Here is a 20,486-nt window from a genome sequence, read left to right as displayed (position 1 = left end):
TTTATTTTTAGCTTTGCTAAGCTGTTGGCTATATTTCTGGGTCTGCTTTTCTAACATAAAGTAGATTTGACTTTTTGTTGCTAAGATAAAGTTGGAGCTGCCACCACCTACACCAGTCCCTTGCCTATTCCAACTTGTTCCTTTGGATTGCGACAGAAGACTTAAGAGATCTTTTTCACCCACAGATTTTTAAATTAATGGTTCCAATGAGTTCCAGAAGCAGGAATGTGATGATCAAGAGGCTCTTCCATTTTAAAGGACATTTGAAGACTTTTGACTTCCTGCCTGTAAGAATTCTTATTCTCTGCTCTAAGTAGTTTGATCTAATGGAGCGACCCAAAAGCTGAGTCAAGCATTCGTAGTTCTAAAGCGCATGTAGGTGCAATCAATGTGAAGAAGCAAATTATGAAAACTCATGCATCATCTGTGTTGGAAATTTTAAGGCAATTGTGTTATTTTTAGTCATATACAGCAGAGGGCATTGTTTGGCCAAACTTAAAACAGGACTGCTATTGACAATAATAGATAAAGAGAAAGAAATAAGGAAGACTTCCATATAAAACAAAAGCCAAAAACCTAAAGAGAGCAAGGAAACAATGAAATGACCTTTATATGCCCTTTTCTCCCTAACTTTTCTTTGTAGAAAGGACTTCTATGAAAATAACTGAAAACTAGACAAGCATTGTTGCAGAAATTGACAAAATTCCTACTGTGTGAGTTGAACTCTATTAAATGCCGGTGATCAATTAGTGAATATGACATCATTTAGGTCCTCGATAAATTTGTACTATCTACTTTAACTATCTACTGCTTACATACCCATTAATTATTCATTCATGCATTTAACAAATGTTTGATGAGTACTTTTTTCTAGGTGAATGCCATTCAATAGGGGAGACATGTCTCTGCTCCACAGAACTTAACATTCCACTGCAATGAGACAGGCATTAAGAAAATAAATATCTAAATATATGAAAAATATCAAATAATGATAAGTACTATGATAAAAATTAAATAGGGTGATGTGATTGACGGTGATAGAGTGCCTACTTAGGCTGGGTGAGCAAGAAGGCTTTCTGAGAAAGTAAAACCTAAAGGAAACCCTGAATGACAAGGAAAACTAACCATGCAAAAAATCAAAAGACATGTGTTGCAGGCAGAGGGAACCTAGTACAAAGGTCCAGAGTGGGTGGAGGCAGGACTCTTGGAGTGTTTGTGGAATGAAGAAAGTCCATTGAGGTTTGAGAGAGAAGGAGGGTGAAGAAAGACGAAAGTTAAGAGAAGCAGGCAGGTGTCAGATGATCATTTGTTAGAGGTCAAAACAGTTTGCATTTTGTTCTTAAATAATATAGAACTAATAGGAGCATTTTAACTGAAGAACGACATGAACATATTTATATTTTTAAACTTCATTCTAAAAGCTAGATGAAGAATTAATTGTGGTAAGGCAATTGCAAAAGCAGAGAAACTGGTAAAAGGGTATTTCAGTGGTCCAAGGTGGAAATAAAGATAATTTGGTCTAGAAAAGGACAATGAACAAAAGTTGATGGATCAGTTATATTTTAGTAGTAGAGTCAGAAGAATAGTGGTATGCTGGATGTCAATAAAGAAAAAGAAAGTCAAGGAATATTTTTACATTTTTGCTTTGAGCAACCGGGTGTGTGGTAGTAGCATTTAGGGAGGCACGCGGGTGGGTTTGAAGATTTGCTTTCAGTCTATGCTATGCCATTTGGTGAATGCAATCATCTAAATATCTGCTAATGTTATCATCATCGCTTCTACTTGAGGAAGGTAAGGCCAGTTTACCAAAGACCAGTCAGTAATACTAAGTAATACTAAGCCAACACTCCAACCCTCCTCATTAAATTTTAAATCTGTTTTTGTCCCTCTAGGTTTTGCTATATAGATTGTGTGTGTGTTGCATGTGTGGGGGGTACTTTCTATGCTTGAGCATTGTTCCAAGTTAGAAAGTACAGGATGTTGTCAGGGAACCCTCACTGAGTGTGTGTTTAGTAGTCCTTTGAGCACAGTTTACAGAGTAGATGTGAGCAGTATGGGCAATCAGATGCCTCTTTTCTAAGAGTTGCACATCAGAGTTTCTAAAATGATATCCTGCTTGCTCTGCGTACACTGATATTTTTTAATGCAACCACATACAGTAGCTAATTTTGCCTTCATTGCGTTTCATATTCCTGCAAGATTTCAACTAAGGCTGAATTATATGACCTATATAATTCATAGTCAGATAATCAGATTAAAGATCAGTTCCATTCAGTTCTAAAGAAATGCAAGAGACGTTGATTATTAAAGTCATCTGATTTTTCCATCGATCAATCTTCTCTTTCCAATTTCTTTTACACACAAGGGCAGAACCTTCCTAAAACAATGCTCTCAACATGTCCTTTCCTGCGTAAGAGTGTGGAGTGTCTTCCTAAGTCTCTTTATTGAAGCAAATCCAGGCTCGTCAGCAGGCATGTCGTGCTCTTCAATTGGGCCAACTTAACGATCTAAATTCTGCGTTGTCAACTCTCTGTTTCCATTAAGTCAGCTTCCTTGTTATTTTGTGCTCTTACTCCTCTGCTTTTACAGTAGTAGTTTCCCTCCTCCACCACCACCCTGCCTCTTCTTAAAACGTTTTCTGATTATCTGTGTCTATTTTGATTTCCAACAAGGTTTTATGGTATTTAGGTATTAAATACATTGACTCGCATTAGTGCATAGATACATACATGAACACTTTTTATTTGTATGTGTACTCATACATTTGTATTATAGCTCCCACAAGATTATGAAGTTTTAGAAGTTATGGCCAATTTGGCTCCTTTATTATACTTATTTTAGATGTTCCAGAACATACAACATGTCGGCCACAGATTTTTTTTTTCCCTTCCTGCTTTTCTTTTTACTATATCATTCTTTTGACTCACTTATTTTTTTTTACCATCTAATGATATTATAATATTGCCACCTCTAAACATTAAACACATGCATTCTTTTACTATAAGCCACATAAGTCTTCTAAAGAAAAATGAAAATCCAGCCCCAGGTGTTTTGTTTTGTTTTCTGTTTTTTTTTCCTAAATCTCAATTTCTTAAAATCTCAAAATTTTCTAGAAACATTAGTCAATGTATTTAGCCAAAGATCTTCCTTTTGACTTGACAATTGAGTTCCTGGGTTATAGCCATTTAAATGTTCTATCCTTTCCATTACATTTGCCTAGAGGGTCAGCCCTAAGCATGTTTACAAAAATTTTATTTTCTCTGATAATCTGCAGAACCTTGTACTCTGCATAAAGGGTGGAGAAAGCACAAGAGATTTGCAAAATTGGGTTTGAAATGAGAAAAAAATGAACTAAATTAGGAAATATTTGTGTGATAAATTTGATTTGGAGAGGTATTATTTAATTTGTTGTTTTTCCTTTTCCTGTGTATTCTAGCATTCTTTAAAATTTAAAGAGATATCCAGAGAAATGATTACAGCAGAAAGCCTTCTTAGTATTATGGGGATAAGCCTCACTTCCTTTCTTAAAAGCAAATCACTTTGTTTCCTTTGGTAGGTCTCAGATTTATAATGGTATAAGAAATCAGAATTTTTTTACTGTCTTATTTGTCTTTGTTTTGCTATTAGTTAAGGGAAGAGGGAAATAGCAAGAGAAAGAGACAAGGAGAGGGAGAAAAAAGGAGAGAGAGAGATAGAGAGAAGAAAATGAATGTGAAAGTATCAGGATAGATTTAACTGTTAGTAACCAGAAAAATAATTTTTTTTATATGGTAAGGAATTGATTATTTTATATAATAAAAAAATACGGAGAAAGGACAGTTTCAGAATTCATTAATTCATCCGCTTATCACAATATCAGGAATGTGAATTCTTTCCCTCTGTCCATTTTCCTTCCTTGGCATTTCAGCTTTGTCCTCAGTCGGCCTCCTCTCCTGGCCGCAAGATAGCCGCCACAACTCTAGGCATCTCATACTCACAAGGATATCCAGAAACAGAATAAAGAACTACTTCTTCCCCATGTTCTTCTTCTCATTTGTGGGAGAAAAAAGTTTACCTGAACTCTCACATCTCATTGATCAAATTGTGTCACATGTCCAGACCTAATCAGTCTCTGACAGTAGAAATGGTACAGCCAACATTGGTTTAGACTAGAGTTCAGCAAACTGGAGTCCAAAGTTTATCCCGCCACCTGTTTTCATATGCCTTGTGAGCTAAGAACGTTTTGAATTTTTGAATAGTTCGAAAAATTTTTTAGAGTATTTTGAGACCTGTGAAAATTATGAAATTCAAATTTTATATTTCAAATTTCAGTGTCCATAAATAGTTTACCTGGAACACAGCCATACTCATTCATTTACCTTTTGTCTATAGCCACTTTCAAGCTATAATGGCAGAGATAAGTAGTTGCAAAAAGAGACCATATGGCCTATAAAGACTGAATATTTACTATCTGTCCCTTTATAGAAAAAGTTTGCCTAGTCCTAGCTTAAACTAAATTCTATTCACCCATCAGTGCTGAGTCAGTCTCTCCCAAAGCAAGTGATATATTTTTATGATTTTTTTGAAGATGGGAGTGAATTTCCTTGAACAAGGTTTTCTTGAGAAAGAGTAAGGGAGTAGGATGTCAATTAGGCAACAGATATGGAGAAAGATAGGGGTGGAAGGGAGAGATATAGAGGTTCAAGCACATTTTAAATAAATAACCCACCTTAGTATTGTTAAAAGATGACTCTCAAAATAAATATCACCAACACAACATGTTGATAAGACAGTGCTGAGTTTATTGCTCACTGTGATAAGTGAGAATACTACCTCACAAAGGTTTGGGAGTGTCTGTGAACATTAGACCAGAATTTACTGTGAATTGGAAGTTTGATTTTTAGGAAGATTTTTCAATGTGGGAACTTGTTTAAGATTGCTTGAGAATCATGATACAGCAGTACAGGATTGGTGAAAATAGCAAGATGAGGTGACAGATTCAAAGAATCTTAGAGAACAGACTTTCATTAATGCTTTCCATGACAGAGATAATGGATCTTTGGGTAAATGCCTATAAGGACAATGAAACAAATCATTTGCTTTGGCAGGTGAGTCCCAGAAGAGGGTAGAGATGCTAATAAAGAGAGTGGAAGATGAAAGTTATGTTGATGTCAATGGTAAGGCAGGTTTGGAGGTCTCTGTATCCTGGCCGAATGTGGGGTAAATGTTTTTGGTTCTCAGTGTTTAGGGAAGTTTGTTGCTATTATATATGAGTGTGAGTGTATGTGTCACTTGGAATAGGGGGGTGGGTGGTTGTGTTCAGATTTATCTTTCTCCCACCTCACTTCCAAACTACTTCAAATGTCTACACACAATTTATGCTGAGTTAGCAATGATGCTGTGCTAAACAAATCATCCCCATTAGCTATTCTCCCATGCTTAGTTTCTTCTGTATCTCTCAGTGCACTGGAGCATGGGTAGGGACAGAAAGGTCTGTTGAAAAAGTCAAGATATCCTCTGGGACAAGGCTAAAAGTATTATAGTTTAATTCAAAACCCACACAAATCCATTTGTAAATAATTGCTGTCAGATGGCATTGTAATAGTGCATACCTTTAAATTGATTTCCTTTTGATGTGATAAAAACATCTTATGAAAGGGATGTTGAAACGTGGCTTTTGATGTAAAGTAACATAATTTAGATTTAAAGTAGAAAACCTTTTGTTGATAGTAGTTTATTCAATTCAGTGCATGTACCAAGCATTATTTGCTGTAGGTTATAAATCAGCTTTGAACCAGTTATAATTCATAAATCGTTACTTATGACTGATTTATGGGAAACCTCATTAATTGTAATAGCAAAAAAGACCTTGAAGTAAGCAAGAAGTAGAAAATAGAACAGCCTGGGGATTGAAAACTGAGAGACATGTATACTCTACATTTAATAGCAATGTATCATGTTTGCATATGTTTTACTGATGGTATGTTTCTGATCATGCCAGTTAATCCTTACCACAACTTTGAATAACAGATATTATTGTAACTCCTATCTTATATGAAAGGAAGAAATTGAGTGGCTCATCATTATATTTTTAATACATATTAACTACTTATTATATTATTACATATTGCTTATTATGAGCCAGTAACATTACATATATTAAGTGATAGCCCTAATAGGCCTTTTGAGTAGACAACAGGGCTGTTCCCCTTTTACAGATGAGGAAATTGGAGTATAGAGAGGTGAAGTAACTTTCTCAGTGACAAGGTCATGGAGATTCAAGCAGGCACATGAAATTAGGAATTCTCACAGCAGAGCTTTCTCTCTTGGCCACTGGACATGGCTGTCTCTGCTGTTTCATATTTTAAAGAGGAAAAAGATCGCGAATAGAAGAGTAAGGACTTATCTTCCCTTCTCAACCAGTTATTTCAACCTGCGTTGCCTGAGACCTTGAGATTCTGAGGATCATGGGGTAGGAGGTAGGAGGAGGAATGGAAAGGCAGGACCCTGGGACTCCAATCCTAAAAATGTCAATCAGTTAATGTATCAGAGATTTTATGTGCTATTCTTCTTTTTTCAAATTCTCAATTATCTTTAGAAGTGTGTGTTCAGTGGGAGTGAATATATGTAAAACTACACAAAGTCACACAAATGAAAATTTTTGATGGTCATGATCCGTGGACATTTACATAGCATTCTATTTAAAATGGAAACCTGAGAGGGTTTTTAAGTTCGTGTTTAAATTTACGACAAAGGCTCTAACTCAGGGTATGAAGCCTACCAGACTACATTATTACCTATAATGCCATCAAAGTATTCATTGATGAGCAGAGTCTGCTATTTAGCAATTAGTTATTTTAAAGCGCAGATTTTATTTTTATTCAGGTATGGTGAGGCCAGCAGATCAGGAGACAGCTGCCATTAAAAAGATATTTTTTTCACTCACAGTTCCCAGGAGGAGGGGGGATGCCATACCACACAGGGGCCACATGGAGAAGCACCCAGGTTGGTCTGGAGGTAGAAGGACCAAGGGGAAAATGTAAGCAAGAGTCTTTATTGTGTTTTTTTGAGGGAAAGTCAGGTACACAGACTCAGGATTGGCTAGTATGAATAATTTCAGTGGCTGGTGGACATAAGGTTTGTCCCTAATTGCCTGGTCTCTAGCCCTAGGAGGACTAGGGCAGAGGGATAGTGCCAGAGTGTAAAAGCGCCATGAGAACCCAATAAAGGATACGGTTAGGATATGGGCATCAGATTGGTTGGTTTGAGTATGAAAGGTATGCTTGTGGGCATGCGTAATACTTTTGTACAACTCACTACACTGTGCAAGGAGTTGTCATTAGATAGTCACTGTTTTGACACATTTTCAGCAACCACTTTTTTTAGTTCCTATAGCATGCCAGCTACTATGTAGGCAGTAGGCTAAGAAGAGACCATCAGACTTGGTCTCTGTCCTCACAGAGTTCACAGGCTAAGGACAAATGATCCTAGTACTGGATGGTGTGACAAGTCAGCCTCGAGCCACAATAGCCCTGAGAAAGGAAGCACATCAGTCTGCCGGGAAATCCAGGGCAAGAAATAGGAACTCAGAATCTATTAGTCAAGTTTTTTTACTGCCATAGAGAAGGAGATGAAAAAAAGCCCCCGAAGCCAGAAAACAATCTATGACTTTAAACTTCACCTGGTTTTGTGGATATAGGTTTAAGGATTGTTGATGACAGAAATCTTTTGTGAGTAAGGAATCTCCATTTTTTTTTTTTTTTTTTGGAAAACAGCCTCAACTCCATCTTGTGTACTCTTTGAAACTGCAGTTGTTTACAAATGCTAATTTACATTGAGAACCTCACCACTAGCAGAAGAATTATGTCCTAAAGAAGAGCCAGCCCTTTTTGCCTCAGCTCTGGGACGGTGGGCATAGAAGTGGTGGTGGAAAAACTGGGCCTACTTCTGGCATTGACTGCTCTCCAAGGCTCACTTGGAACCACAGGAGAACTTCGTAATTGTTTCTCCTTGCTACTAGTTTCTTCCAAAGCTTTTTTCTCTCCCATATTAGTCCAATATTACCATTCTTAAAAACAAAGCTGGTGAATAGTATTCCATTCTAAAACAAACCATGTCACCTGCAGGATAAAACAGTGATTCCTAGATTGACAGAACTCTTGACAGCTGGAGCTGATCTCGTCCCAGTTCTTTCTCATCCTCTTCCCCAGGCTTTCCACTCTTCTGTCACAGGGGACTTTTCACTGTCCCTTAGACTGGCATCTTTCATGTGTCCTTCTCTTGACTTAGGCTGCTCCCTCTGCCTGAATTTCTCTTTCTTTTTTTCTTTACCAACTTCTACTACAAAACAGAGATCAGGCAACCCCTTCTCTTTGAAAGTCGCCTGGTTTACCAGCACAGACTGAGTTGCTATGACATCAGTGACCTTGTGCCAATGTGGCCTGGTCTCAAGAACATATAGCATATGTCCATACATTATTGCACTTCATCTGCTTGACTGTCTGTTTCACCTTTTGCATTGCAGTTTGCTCAGAGATAATGTTTATGTTCTTCTACTTTATATGCCCAGTACTTAGTAAAATGTCTGGCTAAGGGCAACAACAAAAACAGTAATAATAATAATAATAATAATAGAACAATGTCTGACATTTATTGAGTTCATTGTGGGAGGCATTATTCTGCACTCTTTATCTGCATTAACTAATTTTGACCTCACAATAACACAGAGGGACATGTAATATTATCATTTCATTTTGCAGTTGAGGAGATTGAGCCTTGGAGAGGGTAAGTAACTTCTCCAAAGTGACACGATAAGTACTAAATTAGTGGCTTTTTGAATTGGAATGTGGTCAGCTCCCCTTCATCCTCCCTTTATTTTTCTTTCAAAGAGATTCATAGAAGAGGTACTGTGTATTGAGATGAGAGATTTAGGAAAAGTAGTTATACAGGTGCCCAACCCATGATGAGCTAGTGGAGTGGGACATACACTGGGCGATACAGGCTCCTTTGGAATGCTTTTTTGCATTGGGAGAATTGCAGAAAGTGAGTTATTTTATTTCTCTTAAAATCAGTAAGGGTAGGGACACAACATATAAATCCTCTTATACCAAAATCTTTGTTTGTAAAAAAATATTATGTTTCATTGGAAATGATTTAATTTATGATATGTCTGCCTGTAGGTAACAATTGGCTATATTATAATGAGTTTTTGTATATGAGAATTTCTAGACAGTTACATACATTTGTGCATGTCACTATTTCAGTGTATCTTCACAGGTATCATAAGTTAAGTTGCCAGTGTTTACAGCTGAGGTCACCCCAAAGGAAAGGTATTTTCAAGAAATAAATTATAAAAAAAAAAAAAAAAAAATTGTCCTTGTTCTCACAGAAACCTTTTTGTGGAGTATTTGAGATCCCACGCTCCTGGACCATTCAGATGAATATCTGAGCCCTGCTTCTATACTTACTAACCAAATGACTTCATACATGTTACTTCTATGATAAATTTCTTTATTTAGAAAATGCAGAGTATAACAGTTGCTACCTTGGAGGAGTGCTGTAAAGATTAAAAAGAATCAGGGCCTGCAAACTATGCGGTTGCAAAAGGTCCCATTCTCAGAAGGGCCCACACTTGGCTTAATGGTCTGTTGTTACTGATTTGAAATTCTTAATAATTATTAACAAGGCATACCACAGTTTCATTTTACATTGGGCCCGCAAATTGTGTAGCCATTCCTAGATAGGACTGTTTGTGGAGTCTGTAGACCATGGTGCCTAAGCACATAGAATACTCCCAAATAAAATGTCAGCTATTACTAATTTTGCAAGAGATCTTTTAATTTGTTAGGTATAGCCCCCCATATTCTATTTTCTGAACTCTTTCAATCTGTTCTGAACATTGAATCTAACGGTGGGGTATATCTCATATCTCTTCATGCATTGGGGTCACACTTGGCTAATTAACACTATATTAAGGGCCTGCACCTCATTCTTCCATTTCTCTGTGATTGCACATTTGATGGAATATGGATTGTGGATGGCTGCTAATTTGAAGTACAGAAACATTTTTCTAAAAATATGAGACACATCATTCAATGAGGGCCATTCGATTTGTTGTCTCTCAGTCTGAGAAATGATGGCTTTAGCTTGATACACTGTACCACTGATGTTGTTCCAGAAAGATATATTGGAGGAGATCTAATACCTTTTTTTGTTGTTCTTACTGTATTGCAGACTGTTTGAACTACAGAAGGACCGACACCAGATAAATTATGAATGTTGAACAAGATGACCTTACATCCACAGCAGATAATGATAGGTCCTAGGTTTAACAGGGCCCTATTCGACCCCCTGCTTGTGGTGCTGCTGGCTCTTCAACTTCTTGTGGTGGCTGGTCTGGTGCGGGCTCAAACTTGCCCTTCTGTCTGCTCCTGCAGCAACCAGTTCAGCAAGGTGATTTGCGTTCGGAAAAATCTGCGTGAGGTTCCAGATGGCATTTCCACCAACACTCGGCTGCTGAACCTCCATGAGAACCAAATCCAGATCATCAAAGTGAACAGCTTCAAGCACTTGAGGCACCTGGAAATCCTACAGTTGAGTAGGAATCACATTAGAACAATTGAAATTGGGGCCTTCAATGGTCTGGCGAACCTCAACACTCTGGAACTCTTTGACAATCGTCTTACTACCATCCCGAATGGAGCTTTTGTATATTTGTCTAAACTGAAGGAGCTCTGGTTGCGAAACAACCCCATCGAAAGCATCCCTTCTTATGCTTTTAATAGAATCCCTTCTTTGCGTCGGCTAGACTTAGGGGAATTGAAAAGGCTTTCATACATCTCAGAAGGTGCCTTTGAAGGTTTGTCCAATTTGAGGTATTTGAACCTTGCCATGTGCAACCTCCGGGAAATTCCTAACCTCACGCCGCTCATAAAACTAGATGAGCTGGATCTTTCTGGGAATCATTTGTCTGCCATTAGGCCCGGCTCTTTCCAGGGGTTGATGCACCTTCAAAAACTGTGGATGATACAGTCCCAGATTCAAGTGATTGAACGGAATGCCTTTGATAACCTTCAGTCACTGGTGGAGATCAACCTGGCACACAACAATCTAACATTACTGCCTCATGACCTGTTCACACCCTTGCATCATCTAGAGCGGATACACCTGCATCACAACCCTTGGAACTGTAACTGTGACATACTGTGGCTCAGCTGGTGGATAAAAGACATGGCCCCCTCCAACACAGCTTGTTGTGCCCGGTGTAACACACCTCCCAATCTGAAAGGAAGGTACATCGGGGAGCTCGACCAGAATTATTTCACATGCTATGCTCCTGTGATTGTGGAGCCTCCTGCAGACCTCAATGTCACTGAAGGCATGGCGGCTGAGCTGAAATGCCGCGCCTCCACGTCCCTGACTTCTGTGTCTTGGATTACTCCAAATGGAACAGTCATGACACATGGGGCATACAAAGTGAGGATAGCTGTGCTCAGCGACGGCACATTAAATTTCACGAATGTAACTGTGCAAGATACAGGCATGTACACATGTATGGTGAGTAATTCTGTTGGAAATACCACTGCTTCAGCCACTCTGAATGTTACTGCAGCAACCACTACTCCCTTCACTTACTTTTCAACCGTTACGGTAGAGACTATGGAACCTTCTCAGGATGAGGCACGGACCACAGATAACAATGTGGGTCCCACTCCAGTGATTGACTGGGAAACCACCAATGTGACCACCTCTCTCACGCCACAGAGCACAAGGTCAACAGAAAAAACATTCACCATCCCAGTGACTGACATAAACAGTGGGATCCCAGGAATCGATGAGGTCATGAAAACTACCAAAATCATCATTGGCTGTTTTGTGGCCATCACACTTATGGCTGCAGTGATGCTGGTCATTTTCTACAAGATGAGGAAGCAGCACCATAGGCAAAACCATCATGCTCCAACGAGGACTGTTGAAATCATTAATGTAGATGATGAGATTACAGGAGACACACCCATGGAAAGCCACCTGCCCATGCCTGCTATTGAGCATGAGCACCTCAATCACTATAACTCTTACAAATCTCCCTTCAACCACACAACAACAGTTAACACGATAAATTCAATACACAGTTCAGTGCATGAACCGTTATTGATCCGAATGAACTCTAAAGACAATGTACAAGAGACTCAAATCTAAAACATTTACAGAGTTACAGAAAACAAACAAAAAGACAGTTTATTAAAAATGACATAAATGACTGGGCTAAATCTACTGTTTCAAAAAAGTGTCTTTACAAAAAAAAAACAAAAAAGAAAAGAAATTTATTTATTAAAAATTCTATTGTGATCTAAAGCAGAAAAAATTATGTGTATTCCTCAGAACCTGTTTTTGCTGCACTTATTTACTATTTCCCCACACCTCGTCCCTGCCTACCCTGATTGCCATATTTTTCATAGGAGATCTCAATTCCCTAAGGAACTGGTCTAGGAAATTTTGTAAGAATTCTGTTACACTTCAAGATTTTTATGGTGAATTCTAGTGGTGAGATCCAGTCTATTTTGTCTTTCTTTTTTTTCCTCTTTTATTTCTCCCCGTCATGTCCTTATGAAGTAGTCCAATGGGGAATGCAATATTAGAAATAGATTTTTAAGAGAGAATGAGGAAAAAAATGCAAGATCTTATATTTTTCATGTAATTATCTGTTCTGTATTTATGAGGAGGACCATTTAATGAAAAAGGAAACAAACAAACAAACAAACAAACAACAGATTATTTACATATGAGCATCTATAAAACCCATGATCTTTTAAACAACTCTAGAACCAGAATTTGTAGTTCGAAAGCTAAAAATAAGATTATAAATAAAATATTGTTGGTTTTTCTGTACCTGGGCACAACTCATTTGTAGTATGGCTCAAATCTGAGAAACTCGAAGGTAATTTGATTTCCTACTTTTTAAGAAAGAAAATACTACTATATTCTTCAAGCACAGCATCAGACTCTATTGGGTCCTGTTTCATTAGTTGACTTGAGTTTTGGATCTATATATTCAGGGATGCTGTAGTCTTTTTTCCCTCTCATTGGGTCATCGTTTGTAGACTGCTCAGATTAAAATATTATGATTTTGTGAATTAATTCAATTCCACTTGGAGGAAAGTTTCAGTACAATTTATTCACTGCCTTGTAAAATTCTACTGGCTAGTATCAACTCAGAATGTGAAGGTATTATAAATCATCCAAGTTGAAAAATCATTTTGAGGCTGAATGTCAGCAAATTCAGTTCTATTCAACAATAATTATTACAGACCTACCATGCATTTTAGTGTGGGTACACAACTGACCTGGTTCCTGCTCCTCCCTGGTTCCTTGCTCATGATCCGTATGATACATGATTAAAGAAATATCAATTTATTTTCGGGGACCAGCTCTAATTTTACTGTTCTGTGGAAGATTGCAAATTTTGACCCTGGAATTCCAAAATATCAGGTTATCGTTATTACAGAAATCTCCTTGATTCATGATTTCTTCATCTTTCTGGAAGAGTTGACTCTCTTCTTCCAAATGCAGATTGCAGAGCTTAAAGTAGAGTAAGGAACTCGCTGTGAATGGTTGGATGCATACCAAGAACAGCAATGCTAAGACCGTGGTAATTCACTAAAGGTACTTGAAGGAACTCAAACAAATTTTAAGTCTGAGAATATACACAGGCTTCCAAGTAAAAAAGTGTCTTGCTGGTTATTGACACCTTGGATCTATCCTAATATTTAATATAGTATGTGTATGACTTCTGTTTTAATCTATGAGAAGCAAAGTAAAAATATGCGCCTCTTATTACTGCCCCTGAAACCTGCCACCTTTTTGGTGAAACAGGGGTTGACCAACCTAGAGCAAACTTCAGTTCCTAATGAATGAGTTGGTAGATACTCACACATAACTCTAAGCTGGATCTCACACCATGGTTTTGTGATCTCCAGGTTTGAAAAACAGATCATTACTATCAAACTAGGTCAGAGAACTGGAAAGAAGGGATGGCAAATGAATGAGATCACACAGGAGTCTTGCCTCTGTTTTTCTATCACCAATTCTCTAGCGGCTTTTTCCTCCCTCATGTTCCTTGTTAAGAACATGATTCACATTTTCTTTTACTGCGCTGAAGATTGGAGAAAAAGAAAAACACATATTGGCTGTCATTCGTTAAGTTGTTCAGTATCGAATGTACTTAGTATATTCCCAAGCTGCAAATCACAAACAAACAAACAAACAAACAAGAAACCCACCAAGGAATATCGAGCATGTATGAGTACAAAGAATGGTATAAATCGAAGTTGGGGAAGAATCCTGCCTTCTCTATTTGGTTTGTGCTTACTGCGCCCCATCTCTGCTGACTTTAAACCTTCTTCATCTTGAATTTATAATTCTTTTGGAGTTAGACCCAGCACACAATTCTCCTTGACCATGAGGGGTGGCTGAACAGTTAGATAAATTCTAAGAAATAGAATCAAAGATGAACTCGAACTAAAAAAAGTTAGTTAAGAAACTAAAGCATACAATCCCATGCCATGGGAGATTATAGTTGCCCTAATGAATACATTTTAGAAATATATATATATATGTATGTATTGATAAAAGGTCAGTTAAGCAAAACTTGACTTTCACAGTAAATTTAGAAACGCTTTTGATAAAAGGTCCTCATTGCAGATATTGGGGTTAAAGGGTGGAGTGCTATGAATGTATTGTTTAAAGGGTGCTAAAACACATCCTAAATGTTTATGATTAGCAGTGTCTGTATTTACGCTGCATAATGTGCTTGGATTTCGGCCCCTCAGTATAGTAGCTGCCCTCATGTATAGAGACCATCACACACTGTGGTGTGACTGGTTAGACATCTAGTATACCCTTGTAGCAAACTACAATTCAATGTTGATCGCTCTTTTTAGTCTATCCAAAGGCAGCTAAGTGGTAGTATTCTTAAATATTTATGCACCAAAAATATGCCATTTACAGTGAACTATGTTAAGGCAACCTAATGATAATTTTAGTATATATATTTTTTCTACTAAAGTATGCAGTTGGCTTTGGGGATACATTAAGGATGCTTTAGAAAGATTTTCTAACTTTTTTTTCTATTTAGGAGTCTTTCTCTTATACCCTTTATACTTGGCTATGACCTCGATCTTCTAAATTCTTTTGAACATGTCCAAATATTTGCATTGGCAAAGTACTAGAAGAATTTAGTATAGCTCACACACATACACCCTGATATAGCTTAATCATTTCCCCTCAGAATATTCTGAATATTCTGGAATCAAATCTTTTTCAAAGCTTAAAATAGATTATTTACATTGGAACATTGATCAATGTTTTTTTGAGGAAGATGATGTTACTAGTCCATGATTTCTCTTAGGCCTTATAATCAGAGTTAAAAATCAGGATATTATTTGAGACCTGCATACTATGAAATTCTGAATATAGATCTGCTAGAAGATAATGACAATGGAATGCTTATTTACATGGGAGAAAGAAAAGGAAGAAGACGTTTTTGGAATAGGATGCACTGAAACATGAAAAAATACTAAGTGGAGTGCCCCAGTGTATACAACATATCCAAGGTGAATGTTGATCATGGTTGGGGGGGAAAAAAAAAAACCTGAATCATTTATCTTTTTAGGATAATATTTAAGATACTTAGATAAGTAGAAGAGTCAAATGAGTGCTTGAAAATACAAGATGGTGCTCTGAAGTAATGTAATCTTTTAAGTGATATGTTCAGTTTTTTGGTTAGTGATTCGGCCTATGAGTTTTCATAAGAATGTTGAAAATAACAATATTATTAAATATCACAGATCTAATGTGAATATCTGAGTGAGGAGTCATAGCTTTCTAGGTAGCCATTTGTGTGTTTCTCAGAAAATATACTAGCACAGAGTCAAATCTGTTACAAAAACATCTTTCCCCCACCAACTATACACACATCATTTTATTAGAATGTGTTTTCTGTACAAAAGTTACTTTAGATAAAATAAGTCTAAAAAGTTTCCTTAAAAAGTCATTACCTTTTATTTTTTCTCTTCTTCTATAAGAAAAAATATGAATTCCTAAAAATTCTGAATTAGATAGAAACCACCTGTGACATGGTTGTCTTTCTATGCTCTATCAGGATACCAAATAAGATACATCTGGCTCTATGAGGGAAAAACAATCTAGAATTACTGATAATGCATTATTAATTAATATCCAAATTTAGATTGAAGGAAGCATTTTTACTACACACACCAGTTCATATCATTTCGTTTCTTCAAGTGCTACCAACAAAACTTCCGAGATTTCAAATTTTTTAACATTATTTGAGAAATATATCCGTTATTTATAAATTTATGTTTTTAAATTTTTTAACAAATGTTTAGCAGCAGTAAGTGAAACTGCTGTTCCTTTGCTTTTGCCCAGGCAAATAAAAAGAAAAAAAAAGAGGGAGGGGGTTGCTGCAAGATACAATAAATGAATTAAATATTTTAACAAGAGCACATGATATTGAAAACTCCTTTGTTTTGTAAATTTTGTTATGTGTTGTAAACAGGAACACTCATACATATCCTGTGCAAAATACAGAAAGCAAGGACCTACGAAACTCCAGACCTTGAAGCTTTATATTTTAATAGTTGGTTCAGTATTTTAATTTCGTTTTCTAAGTTGTTAATCCTGCATTTTATTATAGATTTAATGCTGAATAGCTGAACTTGAACTTGTCCAAATGGCATCAAGCTTGTCTTTATCTGGTTAGCAGAAGTAGTGAGTATGGCTTTCTACCGGATGAAAGAGAAGATTCAATGTTGTTTGAAGGAGAAGATCTGGTCTCCACGGTGGCTACAGAATCCATTCTGATTTATGTCCTCTAACCCTGACGACTTGCCAGAATATCCACCCTACTCAGCCCCAAGATATCATGACGGAAACCCATTATGGGAATCCCTAAAATTTAGTATGTCTGTGCATCAGTAAGGCTTCTGAGTGAATCTCCTTACTTCTCAGACCTTAGTTTCACATTAAGAGAGTTAAAAATAAAGTGGAACTCAAAAATTGCTAGTTAAGCACAGTTGCTAGTTTTATAAAGTGAGTAGTTCTCTTAGAGAAATAACCGAAGCTTCAATCCAACTAAATATATTGAAACATACATGAGAGTAGTTATGATATATTTTATTATATATACTTTTTATGGTAGCTACTATAAACTTTTAAATCAAATAATTTATAACACTAGGGAGATCATGGGTTTCTTTACTAATGAAATCATTATGAAAAATAAATTAACCTTAACAAAATTTGTAAAATGCCTCAAAAGTCAAATGTTGAAACAGATTTCTAGGTCCATGGATAGTTCTGTTTTTTTTTTAAAAAAATAAGTTCTGCAAAATGAAAAAGAGATAATAAAGTTTCTATTTCCAGAAGCCCTCAAGCAGACAAACTCATGCTTGTAAAGATATTTATCAACATACATGGACCGTTAGAGAATAAATTTTAGTTAATTCTGACCATAAAAATCATGTAGCTACATATTCTTACCCGAAGTTTTCTCAAGAATCTTGCACACAAGTCACATAAATGATTAATGCCAGCCTTTATGGATTCAGTTGCATTTTGATTTTCCAATACATATCTTAATTACATGTATATTTAATCCATGGCTTTCATGTCTTAGCATGTTTTCAGGTTTGGCAGAAGAAATATAAACCACGAAACTGTCACTGCTGCACAACATTTAGTTATGCAGTCTGGAGTTCAACCCTAACAATATGGGAGGCAGGTCAAATAGGTGAATAAATTGTTTTCTAGGCATTGAAGAAGTGGTGCCTATTTTAATTTTTACCTTTGAACTCCTCTTAAAAGATCTGACATATTTTCTATGATTACTATAACCTCCACCTATAAGAAAAATGAAAACGATAAGGAATTTATTGAATAATGTTTTGAAAGCTACAAAATATATACATAGATTATATATAATTTATATAATATACATAATATATATAATTTTATGAACACAAACTTGTTACCATACTTCTTTTTTCAATGACAAATGCCAAACTCTATAGATTGTTCATCCGAAACCTATGCTAATGAGATAAAAATCTTATTTATTAGCCAATATGCTTTTAATTTATTAACATTACCATTAAACTTAAAATTCATTTTAATAAATTCTGCGAGTTATTTGTAATAGTCATTCGAGATCTATTTTAGCAATCAGAGCAAGTACTGATGTTACAGAACAAAAAGCCACAGATTAATGTCAGAAATAAACTGGGCACTTGGAAATTAGTGGGACACCATTATAGGTATTCGAAAGATAATTCAAAAATAAAAACTGTGTGCCTTATAACTTAGAAAGCGCTTTCACCTCTTTTCTCATTTGTTGAGCCTTGAAAGAATGATATGTGATTGTATTTTAATGTATAAAATTTTCCTTGGATAGTACATTTGTCTGTATGTAGAGCTGTTAATATTTTGAAGCCATAAACATAGAGTAGAAAGAAGAAAATACTAGAAAAGAGAAAAAATGTAAGTGGTAAAAGTACAAAACATGGTTAGATAATTTTTCTGTTAGAATGGACTCATTCATACAGTGAACAGGAATTGAGCAACCTACTTAATGCCAGGCAATGTTCACAGCTCTGGATATATGACAGTAAGCAGAACAAAGTCATGCCAATGTGATAGGGTGACCAGGTCACCTCAGTTTGCCCCAACTTTCCTGGTTTTAGCAACAAACATCCCGTATCCCTTAAATCACTTAGTTCAGGGCAAACCAGGATGGTTGGTCACCCTACTGCAGACCTTATCTTCTGGTAATTGTCATCTTGATTTGATAATTCATATTAATGTGCTTATCACATTGCTAATGGCAATTCCAGAGAACAATGGCACAAGTAAGCAGTGGCCAGAACACCTGTTTCTAAGTTGGGCAAATTCATAACAAGAGCAAATGCTGGTATTATCAAATTCCCTCAAACAATTTCTAGATGTCGCTCTGTTGAGTGCAACAGCCATGCAGCAAGTACAACTTGCCCTCGAGGAGGGGTTATAGTCTGGGAATTTCAACAAACATATTATCATAGTATCATTTGCAGGGTGCTTACACTTCGTCATCTTCAGCCCTCACCAAGCCCTATAAGGTAGGTATTATTATCTCTATTTTAGGAATGAAGAAATTAAAAGTAAACTCTTTCTCCTGCACAAAAAAATTAGAAAGAAAACCAACGGTGAAAGGAGAGAATTGGAGTTTTCAGATCACCATAGCGAGACTTAATTTAGCAATGGCATTTATTATTTAGGATAGAAAACTGTTAACACTGTTATCAGAATATTTTCTCTCTTTTGTTCTATTAGGTACTGTTCTTCTGGAAACAGACTTCCATGTGGGGACACATTTTGGTAATTGATGTTAGTCTTCTTTGTTCTTTCATATTTATTAATGAAGTTGCTAGGCCGACACTTTTAAAGCTCTGGATTGGTTAATATGTCAATGTTTAAAATATTTACTTACATTGAATTTCACAGGGGAACTTCAGATGGAAAACATTACAGATCAGCTAGCATTCCAAGGTGAAAATAAATTAATCAACATTTTTTTAATCATAATGAATCAATTTTAGGTATTTTTTAGGGTCATTAAGATTTGCTTTTATATTTTAATCAAGTGTCATTGATAAATTTATTTATGAATTACACAGTAGCTAAAGGATTACATTCTAGTCCCTTTTCATAAAAAATATAACCTCTTTACCTTACCTCAGTAGTTCTTTAGTATCTCATTATGTAAACTGTTTTTATGAAGTCAATAAAATGATTTAATTTATCTTTCTTAGAATACAACACTCTTTTTAAAGCCATCTAAACTATTTAAGAAGTAAACACTACGCAAGTAGCTAGCTACAAGAGAAAAACAAATAAGATATACTCCTCAAAGGTAGAGACTTAACTTTTAAATATTAAAGACTCAAATGAATAATTATAAATTAAAAAAATATATTTAATTATCCTAACCATGTACTCCTGACAAAGTAAAGACTCTATGATTCAATTTTTGTTACTTTTTTTCATACTTAATAAAGGCATTACCTTTGATAAATAATGAATGCAACCAAAGTGAAGATATCAGAAAGATAGGTGGATGCATGAGAATTAATTGGTTGCTATGGACCATCACTGAAAGGCAATGGAAAAGTTGTTTCTCCAAATAAAGGCATGAGTACAGATTTGTCAGTTCCTTTTAATATGGCATGAGTAGTTAGTTTTCAATCTTTGACTCTATTCAGTATCTTTTTGTTCCTAAATACATTTGTTAGTTTATTCATGAAACATTCTTTGAGTGCTTACTATATGCCAACAATGAGTAATTATCAGAAATACAAAGAATAAGGACATAGTCTTTGCCTTCATGGAGTACTATATCACAATATTGCAAATACAATATGATACATTGAATGGAAGAGGCAGTGACTATTATGCAA

General features: G+C 36.1%; 1 protein-coding gene across 2 annotated transcripts in view; it reads left to right on the top strand.

Moving 5' to 3' along the window:
- LRRC4C (leucine rich repeat containing 4C) overlaps nt 1-12,338 on the top strand; it is a 184,439-nt gene extending 172,101 nt beyond the window's left edge. The window contains exon 2 of one of the 2 annotated variants that reach the window (XM_023528653.1): nt 10,213-12,338. In XM_023528653.1, coding sequence (XP_023384421.1) covers nt 10,255-12,177 — 1,923 coding nt within the window. In that variant the 5' untranslated portion in view covers nt 10,213-10,254 and the 3' untranslated portion in view covers nt 12,178-12,338. The remainder of the gene's footprint in view (nt 1-10,212) is intronic. The other variant, XM_011356841.1, reaches the window with a different exon arrangement.
- Nucleotides 12,339-20,486: the final 8,148 nt, after the last annotated feature.

This window comes from Pteropus vampyrus, unplaced genomic scaffold, assembly GCF_000151845.1.
Source record: "Pteropus vampyrus isolate Shadow unplaced genomic scaffold, Pvam_2.0 Scaffold31, whole genome shotgun sequence".
NCBI lineage: Eukaryota > Metazoa > Chordata > Mammalia > Chiroptera > Pteropodidae > Pteropus > Pteropus vampyrus.
The sequence above is the reverse complement of the archived record's forward strand: the minus strand, read 5'-3'. Positions and strand labels throughout refer to the sequence as shown.